Below are 27,540 nucleotides of genomic sequence, written 5' to 3'. Positions count from 1 at the left end.
ATAGTTAAAATTAAGTGAAGAGCATGTTAGCATTGCTAGGTTTTTACGACGATAGTTGCTAGATAATGGCGACATAGATATACTTTAGGCATATGGCTGATGCAGTGGAGGCTCCTCAGAGGAGGAAGGGGAGGACCAGCCTATTCAGTGAAAAACCTTTTTTTGTGAAACGTTCAAAAAGTTATCCTTTTTAGATAAAGCTTTACTAAATACTAAATGTATTCACGTCACCAAATAACTGATTAAAACACACTGTTTTGCAATGAAGGTCTACAGGAGCCTCAACATCGCAGCTGAAAACTGTATGCTGAAAACATGTCATTTTTGACCAAAACACCAATATTCATTAAATATAAATACTGAACTTGTTTTTGCATGGATTAGCATGGATTAGCTTTTAACAGCTAGAACCGCTATTTCATGTCCCAGAATCCTGCTTAACAGGCAGGTTGAAGCCTGCTTGACAGATTTGCTAAGCTGCTAGCCATCAAGCGAACGAAGTTAGTCCCATGAGTTTTACAATGGAGCTCTCTGTCCACAGAAGTAAATGTACAGTTCCAATGCTGTAGGAGCTGTATCTACTACGCTTTGTTTCGGGACAAACTGGATCACTCAGAGTTCCAATGTGGCAATTGTTTGCTTGCCGAGAATTATAGGCTTGAGGTGGCTTCCTTGATCACACAGGTCGCCAGCCTACGTAAGAATCTGGAGCAAACGCAGAGTGGAATGTTTACCTTTTCTACACCGGTGGCTGGGCGGCGTTCACGCTTGTTGGATGCATCTCCGCCTTATCGTTTGTTGTTATCATACTGGCCGGTGTTGCCTGGAGTGCATTCACCAGGGGAGCCATCTCCTGCCTCTCCTCCCCCATCTGATAGCGGAGTCGATGGAGCACAGCAAGAGGAACATGGCAATCAACGATGGTCACATGTCACAAGCTGTGGAAGCCGAAGACAGCGGCCTCTCGCAAAGCAGTCTACACTCCCAAGGAGAGGCCCAAGCGGATACTAACAACGAATAGTTCCGCCGTCCTGGAGCCTGATCTTTCTGCACCTGTGTCTGCGGCCGCAGTGCCTATTTCTACGATTTCGAAGTCGATCTTGGCAACCTGCTCTGCATCGACCGGGGCTTCTCCATCTGTCGGAGGCCTGCACCAGGTGTCAGGAGCAATGGGCTCGGGTTATCCTGCCTCTCGCCCGTCCATAAAGGGTTCTCCAAATCCTGTGGGAAGCGTGGGAGCCGTCGGATTTTCTTGTCCTTCTCACCAGCCATGATTTTGGGCAGCTCTCGGTGCAAAAACAATGTCCTATCCAGGAGCGCGAGTAATTTACATTACTAAACTGCTCCCGAATGTACTACGTCAGGACATGGAAATTGATTCTGTCATAGTCCATGTGGGTTTTAATGACATTATGAAGTGCAGCTCTGAACAGTTGAAACTGGATGTACAAAAGCTGATTGACTCTCTGCTAGACACTAATAAAAGACCCATCATATCTGGCCCTGTGCCCTCTCTGAATTGTGACATTGAACGCTTTAGCGGGATTCTTTCTCTTCACAACTGGCTACGTGATTATTGCAGCTCAATGAGTGTAACTTTTGTTGACAATTTCGATACCTTTTGGGAAAAAAACATGTTTTAAAAGGAAGATGGGATCCATCCAAATCATTTGGGTACCTGGATCCTTTCACAGCATTATAAGGCTACATTGAGACGATGACTTATCAATGACCCATGCCCAGCTCAGTAAATCTCTACAATTGTGACGCAGTTGTCATAATGCTTCAGCAAATGTACATTACACCAGGGGCGTTGGTAGACACAATGTAAGTAACATAATGTATGTACGTCTTACTTCCCTGAATTCCTCTGCTGATCCTACAGCTATTGTATGCAGTAATCATGTGCCTATGGAACAGATTTATACTGTTAGCACTGTGGCGGTTTGCCCTAGTAGGAAGTCCACTATGTGCAGCTCACCCTGCACTAAAATAAAATAAAAACTGAGCATGTCTACTTCTGCTAAGCTTCCCAGTAAAGCAATGGAAACAAGTAAGCATTCCAAAGGTAAAGTGCTCATAATAGCCCACTTTAACATATGTAGCTTAAGAAACAAGGTTCATGCAATCAATAATTTGCCAGTAACAGATGACATTCACATTCTGACTAACCTGGTTCAGGTTATCAGTCAACCTACCAGGGTAGTTACAAACAGCACAGGAATGAAATGATCAACATGTATTGATCACATCTTTACTAACGCTGCAGGAATTAGCTTGAAAGCAGTATCCAGATCCATCAGATGTAGTGATCACAATATAGTAGCCATATCTAGGAAAGCCAAAGTTCCAAAGGCTGGGCCTATTATAGTGTATAAGAGGTCATAGAATAATATTTGTAGTGATTGATATGTTGTTGATGTAAAGAATATTTGTTGGTCTCTGGTGTGTAATGAGGAGCAAACAGACGCTGCAATTGACACATTTATGAAATTGCTTATTCCAGTTACTAATAAGCATGCACCCATTAAGAAAATGATTGTAAAAGCTGTTAAATCCCCGTGGATTGATGAGGAATTGAACAATTGTATGGTTGAGAGGGATGAGGCAAAAGGAATGGCAAATAAGTCTGGCTGCACAACCGATTGGCAAACATATTTCAAACTGAGAAATAATGTGACTAAACTGTATAAAAATAAGAAACTACACTATGAAACAAAGATAAATTACATAAAGAATAATATTTAAAATACCTTAAATAAAATGTTGGGAAAAAAGGCAAACTCATCGCCATCATTAATTGAATCAAGATGGCTCATTCACTGATATTGCCAACTACTTTAGTTGTTAGCAAGATTAGCACATTTAGGCATGACATGCCAGCAACAAACACTGACACTACACATCCAAGTATATCTGACCGAATAATGAAAAATGATTGTTGTCTATCAACAATGACAAGCCACCGGGGTCTGACAACTTGGATGAAAAATTACTGAGGATAATAGTGGACGATATTGCTACTTCTATTTGCCACATCTTCAATTAAGCCTACTAGAAAGTGTGTGCCCCCAGGCCTGGAGGGAAGCAAAAGTCATTCCGCTTCCTAAGAATAGTAAAGCCCCCTTTACTGGCTCAAATAGCCAACCAATCAGCCTGTTATCAACCCTTGGTAAACTTTTGCTTTTTGTTTGGTAAACTTTGGTAAACTTTTGCTTTTTGTTTGACCAGATACAATGCTATTTTACAGTAAACAAATTGACAACAGACTTTCAGCACGCTTTTAGGGAAGGACATTCAACAAGCACAGCACTTACACAAATGACTGGCTGAGAGAAATTGATGATTGTGGGGGCTGTTTTGTTCGACTTTAGTGCGGCTTTTGACATTATCGATAATAGTCTGTTGCTGGAAAAACATATGTTTATGGCTTTACACCCCCTGCTATATTTTGGATTAAGAATTACCTGTCAAACAGAACACAAAGGGTGTTCTTAAATGGAACCCTCTCCAACATAATCTAGGTAGAATCAGGAATTCCCCAAGGCAGCTGTCTAGGCCCCTCACTTTTTTCAATCTTTACTAACGACATGTGTCATTAGTGTGTCTATGTATGCGGATGACTCAACACTATACACGTCAGCTACTACAGCGACTGAAACAAAGAGCTGAAACAAACACTTTACAAAGAGCTGCAGTTAGTTTCAGAGTCGGTGGAAAGGAATTAATTAGTCCTAAATATTTCTAAAAATAAAAGCATTGTATTTGGGACAAATCACTAAACCCTAAACCTAAACCTCAACTGAATCTTGTAATAAATAATGGGGAAATTGAGCAAGTTGAGGTGACAAAACTGCTTGGAGAAATCCTGGATTGTAAACTGTCATGGTCAAAACATTTGATGCAGTAGTAGCTAAAATGGGGAGAAGTCTGGAGGTCCGAGTTTTGAAATCAGTGGAATTCGAGTATGATAGCTAAGAAGATTGAGAAAACACCTGTCTCCAGATTACATCTTCAAACTAGGGGCAACCATGGCATCCATCCATGAATGATGTATTCGGGTAAAATAGTCTACCTAGTTACATTTTCAGATATTACAGGTTTCTAATTTTAACAGAAAGAGCCATTTTCTTGGCTAGCTATATCCAAATTTTAGCTAGCTAACATTCAACCTGGTGGTTAGCTACATGCAGGGTATTTTATTTTACCTTTATTTAACTAGGCAAGTCAGTTAAGAACAAATTCTTATTTTCAATGATGGCCTAGGAACAATGGGTTAACTGCCTTGTTCAGGGGCAGAACGACAGATTTGTACCTTGTCAGCTCGGGGATTTGAACTTGCAACCTCTCGGTTACTAGCCCAACACTCTAACCACTAGGCTACCCTGCCTCCAGTAACGTCATAGTAACGTCATAAGTTGTGATTATGGTTCATTGTTTACCATTGCTAACGTTAGCTGGCTGGCTCACTAGCTAACGTTACATGTATGTATTATTTGTATCTCAGAGCCATTTTCTTAGCTAGCTATTGCATAATGTTAGCTAGCTAACTTTGAACCTGGTTGGTTAGCTACCTGCAGATTCATGCAGGGTAGTAACATCATGAGTTAGGATCATGGTTCATTGTTTACCTAGCTAGATAACATTAGCTGACTGGCTGGCTGGCTAGCTAAAGTTACGTGTATGACCTTATTATTCGTATCTCAGAGCCATTTGCTTGGCTAGCTATAGCCTAATGTTAGCTAGCTAACATTGAACCTGGTTGGTCAGCTACCTGCAGATTCAAGCTGGGTAGTAACTTAATGAGATGTGATTATGGTTCATTGTTTACCTAGCTAGCTAGCTACATGTCTTAACAAAAGACTCCACTACGCAAGTAACAATTTGGGGTGCGTTCATAAATTCAGTCTGGCCATCTACTTCAATTTCAGAGCACTCTCGTCTGAGTGTGCCAGAGCGCAGAATAACTGATGAATTTACGAACTCTCAACATCCGTTGAATATGACTGGTGTCAGTAAACGTAGGCAGAAAAGCGTAATTAAATTGTTGCCAGCAGCACAGTTACAGTCACCAACACTCTGGATAACATGAAAACAGCCTAACCAGCTCTGCTAGGGCGATTCAAATGGTCAGAGTGGGGTGTTCTCTCATTATGTGTCTGGAAGTAGCTAGTAAGTTAGCCCATGTTAGTCAGTTATCTTGGGTGCTTGACTGCCGTTGTGAGGTCAGAACGTTCGTTCGGATCAACCCTACTCATCGGCCAGAGTGTCCGGTGTGAGCTCTGAACGCTCCGAGAACGACACGTTTTGAATTTCCGAACGGACAAGCTGACAGCACAGTTGCAGTCACCAACGCTCTGGAAAACATAACAGCCTAACCAGCTCTGCTAGGGCGAGTAATGTTCAGTGAGCTGTTCTGTCTTTTGTGTCTGGAAATAGCTAGCAAGTTAGCTTGGTTGCTTGACTTCTGTTGTTAGTACAGAGCGCTCGGATCAACCTTTAAGGAGATGGGTGGGGCTAAAGCTGAAGAGTGTGTGAACGATGCTGAATGGGTGTAGACAAAGGAGGGCTCTCCAGTAGTTGTACCAACACATTCAAAGGCCATTTTCTCAAAAGTGAGTTTACAAGTTTATCAACTTTCAAAGCAAAATTCCTTCCCATTGTTCCTCAACTGTAGTGTATGATATGCAATTTTGTAGCTCTGAGTCTCTACATTTTATCCAATGTAAAATACACAATTTCAAATGTTTATACATAAGAGCGATTTGAGCCGGCCGGTCACATTTATGAGAGGTATTGACGTGTTGAATGCACCAAGCTGTCTGTCTAAACTACTGGCACACAGATCAGACACCCATGCATACCCCACAAAACATGCCACAAGAGGTCCAAGTCCAAAACAGACTATGGGAGGCGCACAGTACTACATAGAGCCATGACTACATGGAACTCTGTTCCACATCAAGTAACTGATGCAAGCAGTAAAATTTGATTTTATAAACTAATAAAAATACACCTTATGGGACAGTGGGGACTGTGAAGCAACACAACCATAGGCACAGACACATGCATACACACACACACACAATAACATAAGCACTGTACACACACGTGCACATGGATTTGGTATTGTAGATATGTGGTAGTGGTGGAGTAGTGGCCTGAGGGCACAGTGTGTTGTGAATGTATTGTAATGTTTTTAAAGTTTGTATAACTGCCTTAATTTTTCTACTAATGGGGATCCAGGATAAATACAAACAGCATCATCTAGAGTAGCACCATGGTGTAGCCAGAGGACATTTTGCGACTAAGGCGTATTTTTCTCCGCTAATACAGGAGTAACAAAGGCCTAGTTCACACATTTTGTAGCTTCATTTTTTTTTATAGACTAGGTTGTAGCAACATCATGATGGGTATAGGGCAAATTAAAATATTTGAACTGTGTGAATGGAATATGAATGACAGTCCTCCAATATTATTTTATAGAATAAGGCCATGCTAATAAAAAAAAGATAGTCCTCCCTAATCATAAATGGCACCATCTTCCACTGATCTGAGGACATCATAATGATGACAAGGAGGTGCCTATTAATTATTTGTCTTTTTTAGCAATGACATCTTATTTTTAAGCAACTACGAAATCATCACTAGCCGTTTAAAACTAGTGGACACCACAGTTGGGAGTCAGTGGCCGCTGAGAACGTTCATAACAATGGAGTGACTCGACCATGAAATCCATAAAAAGGTATCAATTTGATATTGAAGAAAAACCACACCCGACTCTAAAGCAGAACCCACAGTGCATGTTGTTTGAATCAAAGATCACAATTGTTTATTTTTTGCAACAGGATTATTTAATTATGACTTATATCTTGATTATCGAATGCAGCCAGAGCTTGAAAACTGTCATCTGATATGGGAAAAAATAGCCCTAACCCTAAGATACTACAATTGCTGCAAACAATATACAGAATACATACTCTGCGGTGCATGCAGTATATTCACACTACAAACACAGCATAACTCAGTACATGCTGCATAACAATGCACAGCCACTACATTTTCTGTATTGGTTACAGTTGGTCTTTCTAAACAATGTGGCTGAATGTAGGCTATAAAATGCTTGGGAGGCTGTTTGTCTGATTGTGGGCTGGTCTGATCTCTTAATAGAGGTAATTTTCCAGGAACGTGGATGTGACTTGGCTGGGCCGTAAAATTCCTCAGATTCCTCCAGACTCGCTAGTGTGTCTTTGTTACTTTGTGTGTGTGCTCGTGCGTGAGTACGTGTGTATGAGGTATTTGTGCATGTGCGTATGTTTCCAGTTGGCATTTGTGTGTTTGTAATAACTGTCCGTGTGTGGAATGAGAGTTGGCAGGCTGCCATGTGAGTAGACACGGGTCTGTTTGTGCTCTCCGGGAACTGCAGGCTGTTCTCACAGCCCTCTAAAACATAAAGACTTCTATTCACACAGCCGAGAAGGGTGGCGCCGTACACACACTCTCGCAGACACTAGCACACAAACTAAAACATACTCTTTAAGACTTAAACTCACACACACACACTGCTGATACTCAAACAAATGTATATTCACACCACTGGTGTACCACACAACCCGACAGACCTTCTGGAGGTCGCCCCCCTCCCCCAGGTAGCATATGAACAAGCCTTAAATATTTACAATTCCAGGAAATGTGCTTTAAAACGGCAACATTTTCTCTCAGCCTCATTGCAAAATGTGTAGAATATCAGGAAATTAGCTTTACAAATGCAAAATCTTCTCTCAGCCTCATGGCAAAATGTATAGAATAGCAAGAGCTTATGCTGAGCGATTAACCGAAATGTCAGTTATTTTTCAGTTTTTAAACAACTAATTGACAGACATTAATGGTTCAATTATTTTCATTCCATTTCATTCAGTTTTTTTCTGTGAGCTCAATGCACACATTTCACTGCAGTTTCACTAGAGACAAATCAGATCATGCCTGAACAGTTGGGAGTTGTAGTATCCAACAGGCCAATGTTCTACATAGTTTAGTGCACAACATGTGATAATTAATTACAATAGCCATAATCCATTGCGCAGCTACTTGTCCGGGTCGGTTTCTTTTATGCCTGCTACGTAAGGGACAGAAGAATGCGTAATCAAGAGGGGATGCATAGAAAGCAGTTTCTTTGAGGTATCTCTACCTGAAAATACATAATCTAAGTGATTGATAGTTGGTATTCAGCAGTCATAAAAGTATGCCTTATTTACTTTGAAGAACTAGTAAAATAGTGATTTTGTCAGACAGCATAGGCAGCAGCTCTATAGAGATGAGATGATGACTTGGAATCAAATAATAAAGTCATCAAATAAAACAAATCTAATATACACAAGAATTTACATATTTTATTAAAGTAAAGTAATATGAATAACTGATGGTTAATAAGTGATAAGCAGTCATGGGCAGTCACTACCATCATGGGACTTGTATTAATTGTTTTATTTTGTGTTACAGCATTTAACCCACAATGCATAATGCATTTAATGTAAAAATATATATATATATTTTAATCGAAAGATTAGCTATATAAAAATGTGTAGAATTGCAGGGAACTTGCTTTAAAACAGCAACATTTTCTCTGAGCCTGATGGCAAATGGGTAGAATAGCATGAAACTACACATTCTTCTCTTTGCCCCATGGTTTAGACCAGGGGTCGGGAACCTTTTTGACTAAGAGAGCCATGAAAGCAAAAAATTTGGAAATTTATTTCAGTGAGAGCCATATAATATATTTTAAAAGTGAATTCAACTAAATGTCAGTATAATAAGCCTCTGAATTTGTAGCATTCCAGAGAGACATCAGGGATTGCAACGTGCTCTGCTTCACGGAAACATGGCTAACTCAAGAGACTCTAACGGAGTCGGTGCAGCCAGCTGGTTTCTTCATGCATCGCGCCGACAGAAACAAACATCTTTCTGGTAAGAAGAGGGGCGGGGGGGTATGCCTTATGATTAACGAGACGTGGTGTGATCATCATAACAACACACAGGAACTCAAGTCATTCTGTTCACCTGATCTAGAACTCCTCACAATCAAATGTCGACCGCATTACCTACCAAGGGAATTCTCTTCAATCATAATCACAGCCGTATATATTCCCCCCCAAGCAGACACATCGATGGCCCTGAACGAACTTTATCTGACTCTTTGTAAACTGGAAACCACACACCCTGAGGCTGCATTCATCGTAGCTGGGGATTTTAACAAGGCTAATCTAAAAACAAAACTCCCTAAATTCTATCAGCATATCGATTGTGCTACCAGGGCTGGAAAAACCCTAGATCATTGTTATACTAATTTCCGCGACGCATATAAGGCCCTCCCCCGCCCCCCTTTCGGAAAAGCTGACCACGACTCCATTTTGTTGATTCCAGCCTACAAACAGAAACTAAAACAACAAGCTCCCGCGCTCAGGTCTGTTCAACGCTGGTCCGACCAATCTGAATCCACGCTTCAAGACTGCTTCGATCACGCGGATTGGAATATGTTCCGCATTGCGTCCAACAACAATATTGACGAATATGCTGATTCGGTGAGCGAGTTCATTAGGAAGTGCATTGACGATGTCGTACCCACAGCAACGATTAAAACATTCCCAAACCAGAAACCGTGGATTGACGGCAGCATTCGCGCGAAACTGAAAGCGCGAACCACTGCTTTTAACCAGGGCAAGGTGACCGGAAGCATGACCGAATACAAACAGTGTAGCTATTCTCTCCGCAAGGCAATCAAACAGGCTAAGTCCCAGTACAGAGACAAAATCGAGTTGCAATTCAACAGCTCAGACACAAGAGGTATGTGGCAGGGTCTACAGTCAATCACGGATTACAAAAAGAAAACCAGCCCCGTCGCGGACCAGGATGTCTTGCTCCCAGACAGGCTAAACAACTTTTTTGCCCGCTTTGAGGACAATACAGTGCCACTGACACGGCCCCCTACCAAAACCTGCGGGCTCTCCTTCACTGCAGCCGAGGTGAGTAAAACATTTAAACGTGTTAACCCTCGCAAGGCTGCAGGCCCAGACGGCATTCCCAGCCGCGTCCTCAGAGCATGCGCAGACCAGCTGGCTGGTGTGTTTACGGACATATTCAATCAATCCTTATCCCAGTCTGCTGTTCCCACATGCTTCAAGAGGGCCACCATTGTTCCTGTTCCCAAGAAAGCTAAGGTAACTGAGCTAAACGACTACCGCCCCGTAGCACTCACTTCCGTCATCATGAAGTGCTTTGAGAGACTAGTCAAGGACCATATCACCTCCACCCTACCGGACACCCTAGACCCACTCCAATTTGCTTACCGACCCAATAGGTCCACAGACGACGCAATCGCAACCACACTGCACACTGCCCTAACCCATCTGGACAAGAGGAATACCCATGTGAGAATGCTGTTCATCGATTACAGCTCAGCATTTAACACCATAGTACCCTCCAAACTCGTCATCAAGCTCGAGACCCTGGGTCTCGACCCCGCCCTGTGCAACTGGGTCCTGGACTTCCTGACGGGCCGCCCCCAGGTGGTGAGGGTAGGTAACAACATCTCCACCCCGCTGATCCTCAACACTGGGGCCCCAAAAGGGTGCGTTCTGAGCCCTCTCCTGTACTCCCTGTTCACCCACGACTGCGTGGCCATGCACGCCTCCAACTCAATCATCAAGTTTGCGGATGACACTACAGTGGTAGGCTTGATTACCAACAACGACGAGACGGCCTACAGGGAGGAGGTGAGGGCCCTCGGAGTGTGGTGTCAGGAAAATAACCTCACACTCAACGTCAACAAAACAAAGGAGATGATTGTGGACTTCAGGAAACAGCAGAGGGAGCACCCCCCTATCCACATCGACGGGTCAGTAGTGGAGAAGGTGGAAAGTTTTAAGTTCCTCGGTGTACACATCACGGACAAACTGAATTGGTCCACCCACACAGACAGCGTTGTGAAGAAGGCGCAGCAGCGCCTCTTCAACCTCAGGAGGCTGAAGAAATTCGGCTTGTCACCAAAAGCACTCACAAACTTCTACAGATGCACAATCGAGAGCATCCTGTCGGGCTGTATCACCGCCTGGTACGGCAACTGCTCCGCCCACAACCGTAAGGCTCTCCAGAGGGTAGTGAGGTCTGCAGAACGCATCACCGGGGGCAAACTACCTGCCCTCCAGGACACCTACACCACCCGATGTCACAGGAAGGCCATAAAGATCATCAAGGACAACAACCACCCAAGCCACTGCCTGTTCACCCCGCTATCATCCAGAAGGCGAGGTCAGTACAGGTGCATCAAAGCAGGGACCGAGAGACTGAAAAACAGCTTCTATCTCAAGGCCATCAGACTGTTAAACAGCCACCACTAACATTTAGCGGCCGCTGCCAACATACTGACTCAACTCCAGCCACTTTAAAAATGGGAATTGATGGAAATTATGTAAAAATGTACCACTAGCCACTTTAAACAATGCCACTTAATATAATGTTTACATACCCTACATTACCCATCTCATATGTATATACTGTACTCTATATCATCTACTGCATCTTGCCATCTTTATGTAATACATGTACCACTAGCCACTTTAAACTATGCCACTTTATGTTTACATACCCTACAGTACTCATCTCATATGTATATACCGTACTCTATACCATCTACTGCATCTTGCCTATGCCGTTCTGTACCACCACTCATTCATATATCTTTATGTACATATTCTTTATCCCTTTACACTTGTGTGTGTGTATAAGGTAGTAGTTGTGGAATTGTTAGGTTAGACTACTTGTTGGTTATTACTGCATTGTCGGAACTAGAAGCACAAGCATTTCGCTACACTCGCATTAACATCTGCTAACCATGTGTATGTGACTAATAAAATTTGATTTGATTTGATTTGATTTGATTTATCTACGAGATAGTAAAACTTGAGGAGCCACTCAGTTTCGGCTAGCTCAGGATGCTCGATGCCTTTCATTTCAAGGAAAGTCCGGATTTCTTTCAGGCAAGCCGCAAAACGGCTAAGCACCTTCCCTCTTGACAACCAACGCACATTGCTGTGCAAAAGCAGACCAGGATAGTTATTTCCAACTTCATCCAGCAGTGTTTTAAACTGGCGATCATTTAAGGCTCGAGCAACAATAAAGTTGATCACACGAATGACCAGCGACATCACTTCCCCAAACTGCCTGTCACACATCTGAGCACAAAGTGCCTCCTGGTGTAGAATGCAATGGAAACTTAGGATGGGTCTATTTTCATGTTCACGGAGAAGCGCCACAAATTCTTTTTTATTCCCCACCATACACGGAGCACCATCAGTACACACTGAGAGAGAGTTTATCCATAAATAGATTTTTTTCTTGAGCAAACTCCATGAAAGACTTAAATAAATCCTCACCTCTTGTGGACCCTTTTAATGGCAGAACTGCAAGACTTTCTTCGCGCAGTGTGTCACCAACAGCATATCTTGCAATCACGCTGAACTGCGACAAATGGCTCACGTCTGTTGACTCATCCAAAGCCAGGGAAAAGAACGGCGCTGCATTTATGTCCTTCACTTGCGTTTCCTCCACTTTGTTTGCCATCACGATGGTACGATCATGAACAGTTCTTGCCGACAGAGGCATGTCTTGTATCCGTTTAATTATCTTGTCTTTGTTCGGAAGATCATCAAAAAGTTCATTGGCTACATCCAGCATGAACGTTTTAGCATACTCGCCATCTGTGAATGGTTTTCCGTTCCTCACTATTGCTAAAGATCCAGCAAAGCTAGCGGAATTATAGTCACCTTGCCGGGTCCATACGCGGAGTTGCTGCTGGCTAGCTTGCACCCTGCTCAGTAGCTCTTGGCACGCTTTCTTTCTGCTGTCTCCCGCAGGGTATTTTGATGCAAAGGTAGCATGGCGCGTGTCGAAGTGCCGCTTTACATTCGACCGTTTCATCGATGTAATTTTGTCATTGCAAATTAGACACACCGCAGAACCTGCTCTCTCCACAAAGGCGAATTCTTCGGTCCATTCGTCCTGAAATGTACGATACTCGTCATCTTTTTTTCTTTTCGCCATCTTCTTCGTCGAAGGGTTAGCTTTGAGCTAATGACCGAGCAGACTGATTCAAAAGGAGGCGTTTACCTGTTTTACCTAGCAACGGCCAACGTAGGCCAGTATCATTTAATACAAATAATGGACAATTGCTCCTGCAGCCCTGAACAGGACATGAGCAGTGAAAAATCGATGGATGGATTAAAACAAGGAGTTGTAGCGATGAGACAAGATAGTAATTACTAGCGATTGGATACCACGAAAATTGGGGAGAAAAGGGGATAAAATTTATATAAAAAAAAAAAAAAAAAATAAAAAGTGAGAATATTTTGTTTTATCTGCGAGCCAGATGCAATCATCAAAAGAGCCACACCTGGCTCGGGAGCCATAGGTTCCCGACCCCTGGTTTAGACTAAAGGGGGGTGGGGCTCTTGTGAGGGGGCCTCATGAAACTGCAGTATGCCACTGATTTGCACACATCCACACAGATCAATCGCAAATATATTTATATTAGGGATGTACACGGCACTCTCCGATTCTTCATTCAAAAAGTAATGTAAGACAGCACCTCTCACACACCACAACTCAAACATATATTCTTTAAGAATATAAACAACACAGAAACAATTCCGTCTGTCACTTCAGAACCTTTTTGATTTTTCTGACGCTCACTCCCTCAATCCACATTAATCTCACTCATCTCCCCTCCTCTTGCCATTACAGAAAACTCATACAGTACCAACATAATCTAAATTGATCCAAGCCTGGACTTTTCAAATACTTTGACAATGCATCCTTTCCTTCTTTCCTTCCTTGAAGGTGTTCACCTATTCAGTCATTGATCTGCCTTGACTGGGTAGGTGAAATCTATGAATAGTCTCTGTGTGCGTCTCAAATAGCACCCTATTCCCTATATAGTGCACACTACTTTTGAACAAAGCTCTATGGGTCCTGATCAAAAGTAGTGCACTAATGAATTGAGGGGAAACTGTCTCTGTCTCTCTTAAAAATAAAGAAATAGGTCAACTGATCACAGGAACTCTCTCCCTCTATCTCAGAGATGGCTGGTGGACCCTGTCTGCTCTGTGAGCGACCTCCCCGTGTGGCCACCGCCTTCCACTGCCGCCTGCACCACCCCCTCACCGTGCCACGCCGCAGTCTGCTAGAGCTGCAGCCATTCAGCAGTGTGAGTGAATCGCTCATACACACACACACACACACACATATCCACACACCCTCAAACACGCATAAAAATGCCAACGCAGGCACACACTCACAAACACACATGCATATGGTTACAGACACAACTCACTGGAGCCCCAGGCCTTCAACTGTATGAGTAGACACACGCTACAATAAACTCATGCACGTGCACACACATGCACAGTAATATTACATCAACAGATATTAGAACACCTTCTATCCCTCCAAAAGCATGGGGGAAAAATGGCCAAATACGACTAGGCTTAAATGGTTTATATTTTTAGTAAAGGCAGTATCACTTGACCATTGACCTTTGTCTCCCTGTTTCACCCCTCCAGGTCTCGGACACTGAGCAGAGCCTCCAGAGGGGCCAGGGCTTCAACTCTAGCAGTGGCCGCTACACGGCTCCCGTCTCCGGGTTCTACCAACTCACCGCCAGCCTTCTCATAGGTGAGACTTCCACACCGGCCCATACCAAAGTGTTCAATTATGGGGGTGAGGGGGTTTGCAGTACATTGGGGCTGAATTGATTCACATACCACAAAAAGAGGGAGGGAGAGGAAGAGGTTCAAGAGGGAGGAGGACAAATAGATAGAAAACTGAGATATAACAAGGGGAAGAAAAGTGGTTAGACAAGGAAATTAGGAAGATAGGAGCTGGGGAGTGGCTAGGGAGTGAGAGAGGGGGATGGCTAGATGGAGAGAGGAGACTATCAAGGAAAGAAGAAAAACGATGGGAAACCATACAAAAGAATGGTTTGTACAAACAAACGCATCTCCACAACAGATCAAATACAAATCAACATTACAATAACTCCATAGCAATGTACAGTATATATTTTTCTCTAAGTAGCTTTTCCCTCGTAACCTAGAAATATACCGTATTTTTTGCCTGCAAGAGGCCAAGTGGAGAAGTGAAGATGGCAGCCAGGCAAAAAACGGTTTGAATGTTTTGGGTGTGTCATTGGCTTACACCAATCAGAAGTGGCCTAGGCACTGCCCTGGCCAATCAGTGTCAGATGTTGAGAAGATAAGGCCTGGCCAGTTCTGAGGAACAGGGGTGGGGTCTTTCCTCAGAAAGTCCACCCAAAGGGAAACCACCCCACACCACCACTGCAATGTGTATGCCTCTGTCAGTGGCCATTTTAGCATGTAATTCTTGGTGGGGCAAAAAAAAAGAAAGAAATGGGATGCATGCCAGCAAAACAACTGCACATAAAAACATAGCTGATATGGCAGACTTGCTTAAACAAATGTGGTTTCTAGTGACAATTGAGATGTACAAACTATGGCATAAGGGGACGACAAGCAGATAACGAGGCAATCCGTAACTCAGATGAAGACATTAATGAGCAATCGATGACAGACGTGGTTAATATAACTATTTGTTCAGCACTTTTGAAATGTACAGCGACAGCGTTCAGAACATGGGCCGTTCTTACGGTGTACTCCCTGTACACGTCAGAACCGTACGATCAATAAATGTGCCATATAAACAGACAATGAAAGCTCTTACAATACTCAATGATTACATTTCTCTAAAACAGGTTATAGGCTATTTGTGCACCACCAAGCTAGAACAGTAGGCAAAATTAAGAGGTGAAAATAGACCAAATTATTAGGGTGAGGCACATTGAACGCCGGTTGGGTCTTTGCATGTCAAAGAAGATGCACATCATATAACACTATTTGACGCCAAGCACCACAAGCCAAGCACCACAACTACTATCAGTAGCACTGTCAAAGCTGTACAAAAAAAAGTTGCCAAACTGGGCCACGAACGATGTGCTTACAATACCACGTTGGTGAAAATAGACCAAATTATTAGGGTGAGGCACATGGGCTACTAACAGCTCACTACACAACATACACTAAGTATTACTTTCTTAGCTACAGTATACATTTCTCCCTTGCGTATTACATCATTTATGCAACAGCATACAATACATTTTTGGACTCGCAGCGGTCGTTTGTTGGCAAATTTTGTCATCAAACTGTCATCAATGTCTGGCATTGAATAGCAGGCTAACGTTAGTGGTTTCTTTGCAACGCTTGCAGTTAGCCACAGATTCCTTCCAAACGACTCATTGTTAAATTTGCGATTTCCAACTTGTTGTGTAATCTTTATGTACAATGGCCGATGAGGACCGATACGTAAGATGTTGACATGATCAGTCCAATCAAAGCTACTGTAGATAGAATGATATCAAATCACGTTATATCTGTGGCCAATGACCTTGAGCCTTCTTGGATGGGCACTTCTAATATAACTCTATGGCAGAACCCAAGGGGATAAAATATATGACAGAAAACTGAGCCAATCAAGCGCAACGCTCTGTGTTTTCTGCTCGCTCGCCCCACCACCACAGAAAGCACTGGGCTAGACTGACACACCTGCATTTACCGTGACACACCTGCCTAACTCAAGAAAGCAAAAAAAGAGACCATGTGTGTATGCGGCTTTATTAACTCAATGACATTTTTTTTTGTTTACATTGTTTGCAAACTGATATGTGACACGTATTAATGCCAAAATAACAAGCAAAACAGGCAAGCCCCACCTGCCCTGAATGATGGGTTGCCACTGGCCACTGTGCATGTGATGTAAATTGTGTGTGTGTGTGTGTGTGTGTGTGTGTGTGTGTGTGTGTGTGTGTGTGTGTGTGTGTGTGTGTGTGTGTGTGTGTGTGTGTGTGTGTGTGTGTGTGTGTGTGTGTGTGTGTGTGTGTGTGTGTGTGTGTGTGTGTGTGTGTGTGTGTGTGTCTGTGTCTGTGTGTGTGTGTGTGTGTGTGTGTGTGTGTGTTCTCAGAGCCCAATGAGAGGTCACAAGCCAGGATGAAGGATAGTGTGAAGGCTTCCATCTGCATTGAGTCCCTATGCCAGAGCAATGTGTGAGTACTAGTACACACACACACACACACACACACACACACACACACGCTGCGTGCACGCACACACAAACAGAGATGTATTCAATCATTGCCAGTTGTTCCTGCCTGTTTTTCCTGAGCTACGCCTCTGAATGTTCCAGGTCTCTGGATTCGGTGACAGGGGTGGGTAGTTCAGGAGTCTTCAGCATCTTACTGACAGGAACCCTTTACATACAGGTAATATACTCTCTCACACACACACACACACATACACACACAGGGTATTATTACACGTTCACGCACACGCAAACACAGTATTGAGTTAAACGTGTATATGGCCACCCATTCACAACAATCTGATATCTGCACACACTCCTATCAACACTCTCATCTCCAGATAAAGACATATACTTTGACAATTATGTGCAATTACCTTGTTTGCCAGGAATGATACTGGCAGTCAGAGTGATAGATGAGCATAAGCACTGCTCTTGGTGAAAGGATTGAGAGTAGAGTGCGGAGTGACTGATGGTCTTTAACCCTTTATGTTCTGGCTTGCAGGCGGGGGAGTATGTGTCCATTTTCGTCGACAACGGAACAGGCTCAGCACTCACAGTCCTCCAGGATACTTTGTTTTCCGGGATACTCCTGGGAGTGTGAACACAGTAAAACAAATGATACACACACATACGTAAGCAGATACACACACACACACACACACACACACCCATAGACTGAAAGGAACAAATATATTAAACCATGTACAGTACCAGTCAGAAGTTTGGACACACCTAATCATTCAAGGGTTTTTCCTTATTTTTACTATTTTCTACATTGCAGAATAATAGAGAAGACATAAAAACTGTGAAATAGCACACATGGAATCATGTAGTAACCAAAAAAGTGTAAAACAAATGAAAATGTATTTTATATTTGATATTCTTCAAAGTAGCCACCCTTTGCCTTGATGACAGCTTTACACACTCTTGGCATTCTCTAAACCAGCTTCATGAGATAGTCACCTGGAATGCATTTCAATTAACAGGTGTGCCTTGTTAAAAGTTCATTTGTGGGATTTATTTCCTCCTTAATGCATTTGAGCCAATCATTTGAGCCAATCAATCTGGATGGAAAATTACTGAGGATAATAGCAGACGATATTGCCACTCCTATTTGCCACATCTTCAATTTAATCCTACTAGAGAGCGTGTGCCCTCAGGCCTGTAGGGAAGCTAAAGTCATTCCGCTACCCAAGAATAGTAAAGCCCCCTTTACTGGCTTAAATGGCCGACCAATCAGCCTGTTACCAACCCTTAATAAACTAATGGAAAAAATTGTGTTTGACCAGATACAATGCCATTTCCCAGTAAACAAATTGACAACAGAATTTCAGCATGCTTATAGGGAACGACACTCAACAAGCACAGCACTTACACACAGGACTGATGATTGGCTGAGAGAAATTGATGATAAAATGATTGTGGGGGCTGTCCTGTTAGACATGCAGCTTTTGACATTATCAATCATAATCTGCTGCTGGAAAAACGTATGTGTTATGGCTTTACACCCACTGCTATAATGTAGATAAAGAGTTACTTGTCTAACAGAACACAGAGGGTGTTCTTTAATGGAACCCTATCAAATATAATCCAGTCAGAATCAGGAATTCCCCAGGGTAGCTGTTTAGGCCCCTTGCTCTTTTTGATTTTTACTAACGACATGCCACTGACTTTGAGGAAAGCCAGAGTGCCTATGTATGCGTATGACTCAACACTATACATGTCAGCTACTACAGCAACTGAAATGACTGCAACACTCAACAAAGAGCTGCAGTTAGTTTCAGAGTGGGTTGCAAGGAATAAGTTAGCCCTAAATATTTCTAAAATTAAAAGCATTGTATTTAGAACAAAACACTCACTAAACCCTAAACAACTAAATTTTGTAATCATGTGGAAATGAAGCAAGTTGGGATGACTAAACTGCTTGGAGTAACCCTAGATTGTAACTGTTATTGTCAAAACATATTGATGCAGTAGTAGCTAAGATAGGGAGACGTCTGTCTATAATAAAGCGATCCTCTGCCTTCTTAACAACACTATCAACAAAGCAGGTCTTACAGGCCCTAGTTTTGTCGCACCTTGACTACTGTTCAGTCGTGTGGTCAGGTGCCACAAAAAAGGACTTAGGAAAATTGCAATTGACTCAGAACAGGGCAGCACGGCTGGCCCTTGGATGTACAAAGAGAGCTCATATTAATAATATACATGTCAATCTCTCCTGGCTGAAAGTGGAGGAGCGATTGACTTCATCACTACTTTTATTTATGAGAGGTGTTGACATGTTGAATGCACCGAGCTGTCTGTCTAAACTACTGGCACACAGCTCGGACACCCATGCATACCCCACAAGACATGTCATCAGAGGTCTCTTCACAATCACCAAGTCCAGAATAGACTATGGGAGGCACACAGTACTACACAGAGCCATGACTACATGGAACTCTATTCCACATCAAGTAACTGACGCAAGCAGTAAAATTTGATTTAAAAAACAGATTAAAAAACACATTGTGGAACAGCGGGGACTGTGAACCAACACAAACATTGACACACACACACACAATACACACACACAATAACATACGCACAATACATACACATGGATTTAGTACTGTAGATATGTGGTAGTGGTGGAGTAGGGGCCTGAGGGCACACATTGTGTTGTGAAATCTGTGTATGTATTGTATGTTTTTAAAATTGTATAAACAGCCTTAATTTTGCTGGACCCAAAGAAGAGTAGCTGCTGCTTTGACAGCAGCTAATGGGGATCTATAATAAATACAAATACAAATATTATGGCAAGAACAGCTCAAATAGGCAAAGAGAAATGACAGTCCATCATTACTTTAAGACATGAAGGTCAGTAAATGCAGAACATTTTAAGAACTTTGAACGTTTCTTCAAGTGCAGTCGCAAAAAGCATCAAGCGCTATGATGAAACTGGCTCTCATGAGGACCTCCACAGGAAAGGAAGACCCAGAGTTACCTTTGCTGCAGAGGATAAGTTCCTTATAGTTACCAGCCTCAGAAACTTTTGCCCAAATAAATGCCCCACAGATTTCAAGTAACAGACACATTTCAACATCAGCTGTTCAGAGGAGACTGCGTGAATCAAGCATTCATGGTCGAATTGCTGCAAAGAAACCACTACTAAAGGACAACAACAATAAGAAGAAGAGACTTGCTTGGGCCAATAAACACGAGCAATGGACATTAGACCGGTGGAGATCTGTCCTTTGGTCCATTGAGTCCAAATTTGAGATTTTTGGTTCCAACTGCCGTGTCTTTGTGAGACGCAGAGTAGGTGAACGAATGATCTCTGCATGTGTGGTTTCTATCGTGAAGCATGGAGGAGGTGTGATGGTGTGGGGGTGCTTTTCTTGTGACACTGTCTGTGATTTATGGCTACCACAGCATTCTGCAGCTATACGCCATCCCATCTGGTTTGGGCTCAGTGGGACTATCATTTGTTTTCCAAGAAGGAGAGTGATGGAGTGCGGCATCAGATGACCTGGCCTCTACAATCACCCGACCTCAACCCAATTGAGATGGTTTGGGATGAGTTGGACTGCAGAGTGAAGGAAAAGCAGCCAACAAGTGCTTAGCATATGTGGGAACTCCTTCAAGACTGTTGGAAAAACATTCCTCATGGAGTTGATTGAGAGAATGCCAAGAGTGTGCAAAGTTATCATCAAGGCAAAGGGTGGCTGCTTTGAAGAATCTCCAAAATAAAATATATTTTGATATTTTTGGTTACTACATGATTCCATATATGTTATTTCATAGTTTTATTGTCTTCACTATTATTCTACAATGTAGAAAATAGTAAAAAATAAAGAAAAACCCTTGAATGAGTAGGTGTGTCCAAACTTTTGCCTGGTAATGTACAGTGAGGGAAAAAAGTATTTGATCCCCTGCTGATTTTGTACGTTTGCCCACTGACAAAGAAATGATCCGTAAATAATTTTAATGGTACGTTTATTTGAACAGTGAGAGACAGAATAACAACAACAAAAAATCCAGAAAAACGCATGTCAAAAAAGTTATACATTGATTTGCATTTTAATGAGGGAAATAAGTATTTGACCCCTCTGCAAAACAAGACTTAGTACTTGGTGGCAAAACCCTTGTTGGCAATCACAGAGGTCAGACGTTTCTTGTAGTTGGCCACCAGGTTTGCACACATCTCAGGAGGGATTTTGTCCCAATCCTCTTTGCAGATCTTCTTCAAGTCATTAAGGTTTGGAGGCTGACGTTTGGCAACTCAAACCTTCAGCTCCCTCCACAGATTGTCTATGGGATTAAGGTCTGGAGACTGGCTAGGCCACTCCAGGACCTTAATGTGCTTCTTCTTGAGCCACTCCTTTGTTGCCTTGGCCGTGTGTTTTGGGTCATTGTCATTCTGGAATACCCATCCACGACCCATTTTCAATGCCCTGGCTGAGGGAAGGAGGTTCTCACCCAAGATCTGACGGTACATGGCCCCGTCCATCGTCCCGTCCATCGTCCCTTTGATGCGGTGAAGTTGTCCTGTCCCCTTAGCAGAAAAACACCCCCAAAGCATAATATTTCCACCTCCATGTTTGACGGTGGGGATGGTGTATTTGGAGTCATAGGCAGCATTCCTCCTCCTCCAAACACGGCGAGTTGAGTTGATGCCAAAGAGCTCCATTTTGGTCTCATCTGACCACAACACTTTCATCCAGTTGTCCTCTGAATCATTCAGCTGTTCATTGGCAAACTTCAGACGGGCATGTATATGTGCTTTCTTGAGCAGGGGGACCTTGCGGGCGCTGCAGGATTTCAGTCCTTCACGGCGTAGTGTGATACCAATTGTTTTCTTGGTGACCATGGTGCCAGCTGCCTTGAGATCATTGACAAGATCCTCCCGTGTAGTTCTGGGCTGATTCCTCACCGTTCTAACGATCATTGCAACTCCACGAGGTGAGACCTTGCATGGAGCCCCAGGCCGAGGGAGATTGACAGTTATTTTGTGTTTCTTCCATTTGCGAATAATCGCACCAACTGTTGTCACCTTCTCACCAAGCTGCTTTGCGATGGTCTTGTAGCCCATTCCAGCCTTATGTAGGTCTACAATCTTGTCCCTGACATCCTTGGAGAGCTCTTTGGTCTTGGCCATGGTGGAGAGTTTGGAATCTGATTGAATCAAATCAAATCAAATGTATTTATATAGCCCTTCGTACATCAGCTGATATCTCAAAGTACTGTACAGAAACCCAGCCTAAAACCCCAAACAGCAAGCAATGCAGGTGTAGAAGCACGGTGGCTAGGAAAAACTCCCTAGAAAGGCCAAAACCTAGGAAGAAACCTAGAGAGGAACCAGGCTATGAGGGGTGGCCAGTCCTCTTCTGGCTGTGCCGGGTGGAGATTATAACAGAACATGGCCAAGATGTTCAAATGTTCATAAATGACCAGCATGGTCAAATAATAATAATCACAGTAGTTGTCGAGGGTGCAGCAAGTCAGCACCTCAGGAGTAAATGTCAGTTGGCTTTTCATAGCCGATCATTAAGAGTATCTCTCCCGCTCCTGCGGTCTTTAGAGAGTTGAAAACAGCAGGTCTGGGACAGGTAGCACATCCAGTGAACAGGTCAGGGTTCCATAGCCGCAGGCAGAACAGTTGAAACTGGAGCAGCAGCACGGCCAGGTGGACTGGGGACAGCAAGGAGTCATCATGCCAGGTAGTCCTGAGGCATGGTCCTAGGGCTCAGGTCCTCCGAGAGAGAGAAAGAAAGAGAGAAAGAGAGAATTAGAGAGAGCATACTTAAATTCACACAGGACACCGGATAAGACAGGAGAAGTACTCCAGATATAACAAACTGACCCAAGCCCCCCGACACATAAACTACTGCAGCATAAATACTGGAGGCTGAGACAGGAGGGGTCAGGAGACATTGTGGCCCCATCCGATGATACCCCCGGACAGGGCCAAACAGGAAGGATATAACCCCACCCACTTTGCCAAAGCACAGCCCCACACCACTAGAGGGATAACTTCAACCACCAACTTACCATCCTGAGACAAGGCCGAGTATAGCCCACAAAGATCTCCGCCACGGCACAACCCAAGGGGGGGGCACCAACCCAGACAGGAAGATCACGTCAGTGACTCAACCCACTCAAGTGATGCACCCCTCCTAGGGACGGCATGAAAGAGCACCAGTAAGCCAGTGACTCAGCCCCTGTAATAGGGTTAGAGGCAGAGAATCCCAGTGGAGAGAGGGGAACCGGCCAGGCAGAGACAGCAAGGGCGGTTCGTTGCTCCAGAGCCTTTCCGTTCACCTTCACACTCCTGGGCCAGACTACACTCAATCATATGACCCACTGAAGAGATGAGTCTTCAGTAAAGACTTAAAAGTTGAGACCGAGTCTGCGTCTCTCACATGGGTAGGCAGACCATTCCATAAAAATGGAGATCTATAGGAGAAAGCCCTGCCTAGAAATTCTAGGGACAATTAGGAGGCCTGCGTCTTGTGACCGTAGCGTACGTGTAGGTATGTACGGCAGGACCAAATCGGAAAGATAGGTAGGAGCAAGCCCATGTAATGCTTTGTAGGTTAGCAGTAAAACCTTGAAATCAGCCCTTGCCTTAACAGGAAGCCAGTGTAGGGAGGCTAGCACTGGAGTAATATGATCACATTTTTTGGGTTTAGTCAGGATTCTAGCAGCCGTATTTAGCACTAACTGAAGTTTATTTAGTGCTTTATCCGGGTAGCCGGAAAGTAGAGCATTGCAGTAGTCTAACCTAGAAGTAACAAAGCATGGATTGATTGATTGCTTCTGTGGACAGGTGTCTTTTATACAGGTAACAAGCTGAGATTAGGAGCACTCCCTTTAAGACTGTGCTCCTAATCGCAGCTCGTTACCTGTATAAAAGACACCTGGGAGCCAGAAATCTTTCTGATTGAGATGGGGTCAAATACTTATTTCCCTCATTAAAATGCAAATCAATTTATAACTTTTTTGACATGTGTTTTTCAGCATTTTTTTGTTGTTATTCTGTCTCTCACTGTTCAAATAAACCTACCATTAAAGTTATAGACGGGTCATTTCTTTGTCAGTGGGCAAACGTACAAAATCAGCAGGGGATCAAATACTTTTTTCCCTCACTGTACGTACACAGAGGTGGGAAAAGATACATTAAAATGTATCTGTTACAAAACATAAAATACCCTAAAGACCAATGTATTGTATTGAACTACAAAATACTGGTGCCAACAAATGTATTTGATGAAAATACATGTATTTTGTATTTTCAAAATACAGAAAATACTTTTACAGGCAGCCCCTTTAAATTAGTTATAAAACAGCCTGTGAACCTTGGCTAACACTCTATGAACAGAATCTATTGCTTAGACAATTGTCACAGTTCTAGTGTTAATCTTCAGAGCTTTGTGGCCGCATATTATTCAAAATTCGCTGCATTGGTGTCAGAAAGGAGATACCATATATTACTACGAGCCTTACATCATCAGAGGGTGTAGGTGGAAGGAAAGTGGGTGTAGGTGGAAAGAAAGTCACTTGCGAATGAGAGTGAGTGTAGTGATAGTGTGGCAATAAAAATCGAATTCACTTTCAGTACTTTCAAATACAAATGACAAAATGCTCAAAAGTCATTGAAATACCTATCCAATCTCTGTATGTACAAACAGAAAGTATTTCTCAAAATTGTAGACTCTCTGTCTGGAGTGGCACACAGCTATATGCCACTCCGGGCAGAGAGCAGAGAATGCCTCACACTGGTACCTACGAGTGGGATGAGTGTGCCATTAGCAAACATCATCAATATTCAGACCGGCCTCTGCAATTATCCATAACAGCATTGCTAAGACAACATTCATTAGTGCACACTGTAGCAAAACATTTTGCAATGTAATTCGTTTCTTATTAGACAACTTCAGGTAGTCCCTCCCAGTTTCGGTCCGTTTTCTTCCGTTTGATTTCTACTGAACACGACCCAGGACATTTTGTTAACAACATTTTAAATAACCATTTTGTCTATATATACTTAGATGTATTTTTCTAGTGCTACTTTCATTGTCGATGATTCGCTTTAACACGCTATTCAGAATATTTATTTTCTTTTTGGATGTGAAATGAATACGATATATGAAAAATTGTGGATATTATTGCTTGTAATAAAACATTTATTGCAATCCAGGTTAGGATATTCTCGCTGGTGTTTGTTTGTTGTGTAAATTTGGAATAATCTGCAAATGTTTTATTTCCAATTTCAATTCCAAGTGTAATTATAGGCTAATTACAGAGATGCATAGATACTCATGCTTTCTTCTGGGCTTTTATTTTAATGTTGTATCAATGTAATTTGTCAACGTATTGTGAAGTGGAATCTATGTGGAAAATACATTGGATTTGAGTAAAATTGTTTTAAGGGTGAAGTTTCAACCACATGATTATGTCATCGTGGTAACCAAATTTCAACATAGACAAACCTTGTATAAAATATGTTAAATTTGTACCTTTAAAACAACGTCAGATCTTCAACGTTATATCCACCATCAGAAAAAAAAACAATAGGCTGGGCAGCACCCACTGGCGTAGCGGAAACCCCTGCAGCCCCTCACACGTCATCTCACACCTATGTCAAAATTGTATAAATGTTTGAAATAAATTATTTTGACTAAATTCAAATCAAATTGTATTTGTCACATGCTTTGTAAACAAAATTTGTAGACTAACAGTGAACTTCTTACTTATGGGAACTTCCCAACAATACAGAGTAAAAAAGTGATGTACTGAGCCATACGCACTGCCCTCTGTAGCACCTTGCGGTTGGATGCCAAGCATTTGCCATAACAAGCGATGATGCAGCCAGTCAAGATTCTCTCAACTGTGCAGCTGTAGAACTTTTTAAAGGTCCATGCCAAATCGTTTCAGTCTCTTGAGGGAGAAGATGCGTTGTCGTGGCCTTCTTCACGACTGTGTGGGTGTATGTGGACCATGATAATTCTTTAGTAATGTGGACACCGAGGAACTCGAAGCTCTCGACCCTCTCCACTACAGCTCCGTCGATGTGAATGGGGCGTGCTTGGCCTTCCGTTTCCTGTAGTCCACGATCAGCTCCTTTGTCTTGCTGACGTTAAGGGAGAGGTTGTTGTCCTGGCACCACACTGCCAGGTCACTGACCTCCTCCCTATAGGCTGTCTCATCGTCATCGGTGATCAGGCCAACTACCGCGTTGTCGTCAGCAAACTTAATGATGGTGTTGGAGTTGTGCGCTGCCACCCAGTTTTGGGTGAACAGGGAGTACAGAAGGGGACTAAGCACGCACCACTGAGGGGCCCCCGTGTTGAGGGTCAATGTGGTGGATGTGTTGTTGGCTACCCTTACCACCTGTGGCCTGTCAGGAATCGAGGATCCAGTTACAGTGAGGGGTGTTCAGTCCTAGGGTCCTGAACTTAGTGATGAGCTTGTAGGGCTCAATGGTGTTGAACGCTGAGCTATAGTCAATGAACAGCATTCTCACATAGGTGTTCCTATTGTCCAGGTGGGAAAGGGCAGTGTGGAGTGCAATAGAGATTGCGACATCTGTGTATCTGTTGGGGCCGTATGTGAATTGGAGTGGATTCAAGGTGTCTGGGATGATGGTGTTGATGTGAGCCATGACCAGCCTTTCAAAGCATTTCAAAGCACCAGTGTCCCGCTCCTTGAAAGTGGCAACTCGAGCCTTTGGCTCAGTGTGGATATTACCTGTAATACACGGCTTCTTGTTGGGATATTTATGGTACATACAGCCACTGTGGGGATGACGTCGTCAATGCACTTATTAATAAAGCCGGTGACTAATATGGTAAACTCTTCAATGCTATTGGATGAGTCCTGGAACATATTCTAGTCTGTGCTAGCTAAACAGTCCTGTAGCTTAGCATCTGCTTCATTGGACCTCTTCCATATTGAGTGCTTCACTGGTACTTTCTGCTTGATTAGTTTTATTTTATACAGTAAATTTGGACTTTTTCCACATTTTGTTACGTTACAGCCTTATTCTAAAGTTAATTAAAAAAAAAAAAATCCCTCATCAATGTACACATAATACCCCATAATGACAAAGTGAAAACAGGTCTTTAGAATGTTGGTAAATGTAATAAAAACAAAAAACAGAAATACCTTATTTACATAAGTATTCAGACCCTTTGCTATGAGACTGAAAATTGAGCTCAGGTGCATCTTGTTTCCATTCATCATCCTTGAGATGTTTCTACAACTTGATTGGAGACCACCTATGGAAAATTTTATTGATTCGACATGAAATCAATAAAAGGCACACACCTGTCTATATATTGTCGCACATTTGAC

General features: G+C 42.9%; 1 protein-coding gene across 1 annotated transcript in view; it reads left to right on the top strand.

Annotated features, from left to right (window-relative positions):
- Nucleotides 1-25,875, top strand: part of LOC139551194 (erythroferrone) — a 37,714-nt gene extending 11,839 nt beyond the window's left edge. The window contains exons 4-8 of the mRNA XM_071362644.1: nt 14,130-14,257; nt 14,613-14,724; nt 17,083-17,164; nt 17,305-17,380; nt 17,705-25,875. Of these exons, the coding sequence (XP_071218745.1) occupies nt 14,130-14,257; nt 14,613-14,724; nt 17,083-17,164; nt 17,305-17,380; nt 17,705-17,803 (497 nt within the window). The 3' untranslated portion in view covers nt 17,804-25,875. The remainder of the gene's footprint in view (nt 1-14,129; nt 14,258-14,612; nt 14,725-17,082; nt 17,165-17,304; nt 17,381-17,704) is intronic.
- Nucleotides 25,876-27,540: the final 1,665 nt, after the last annotated feature.

This window comes from Salvelinus alpinus, chromosome 23, assembly GCF_045679555.1.
Source record: "Salvelinus alpinus chromosome 23, SLU_Salpinus.1, whole genome shotgun sequence".
NCBI lineage: Eukaryota > Metazoa > Chordata > Actinopteri > Salmoniformes > Salmonidae > Salvelinus > Salvelinus alpinus.
This window is presented reverse-complemented; position numbering and strand designations above follow the sequence as displayed.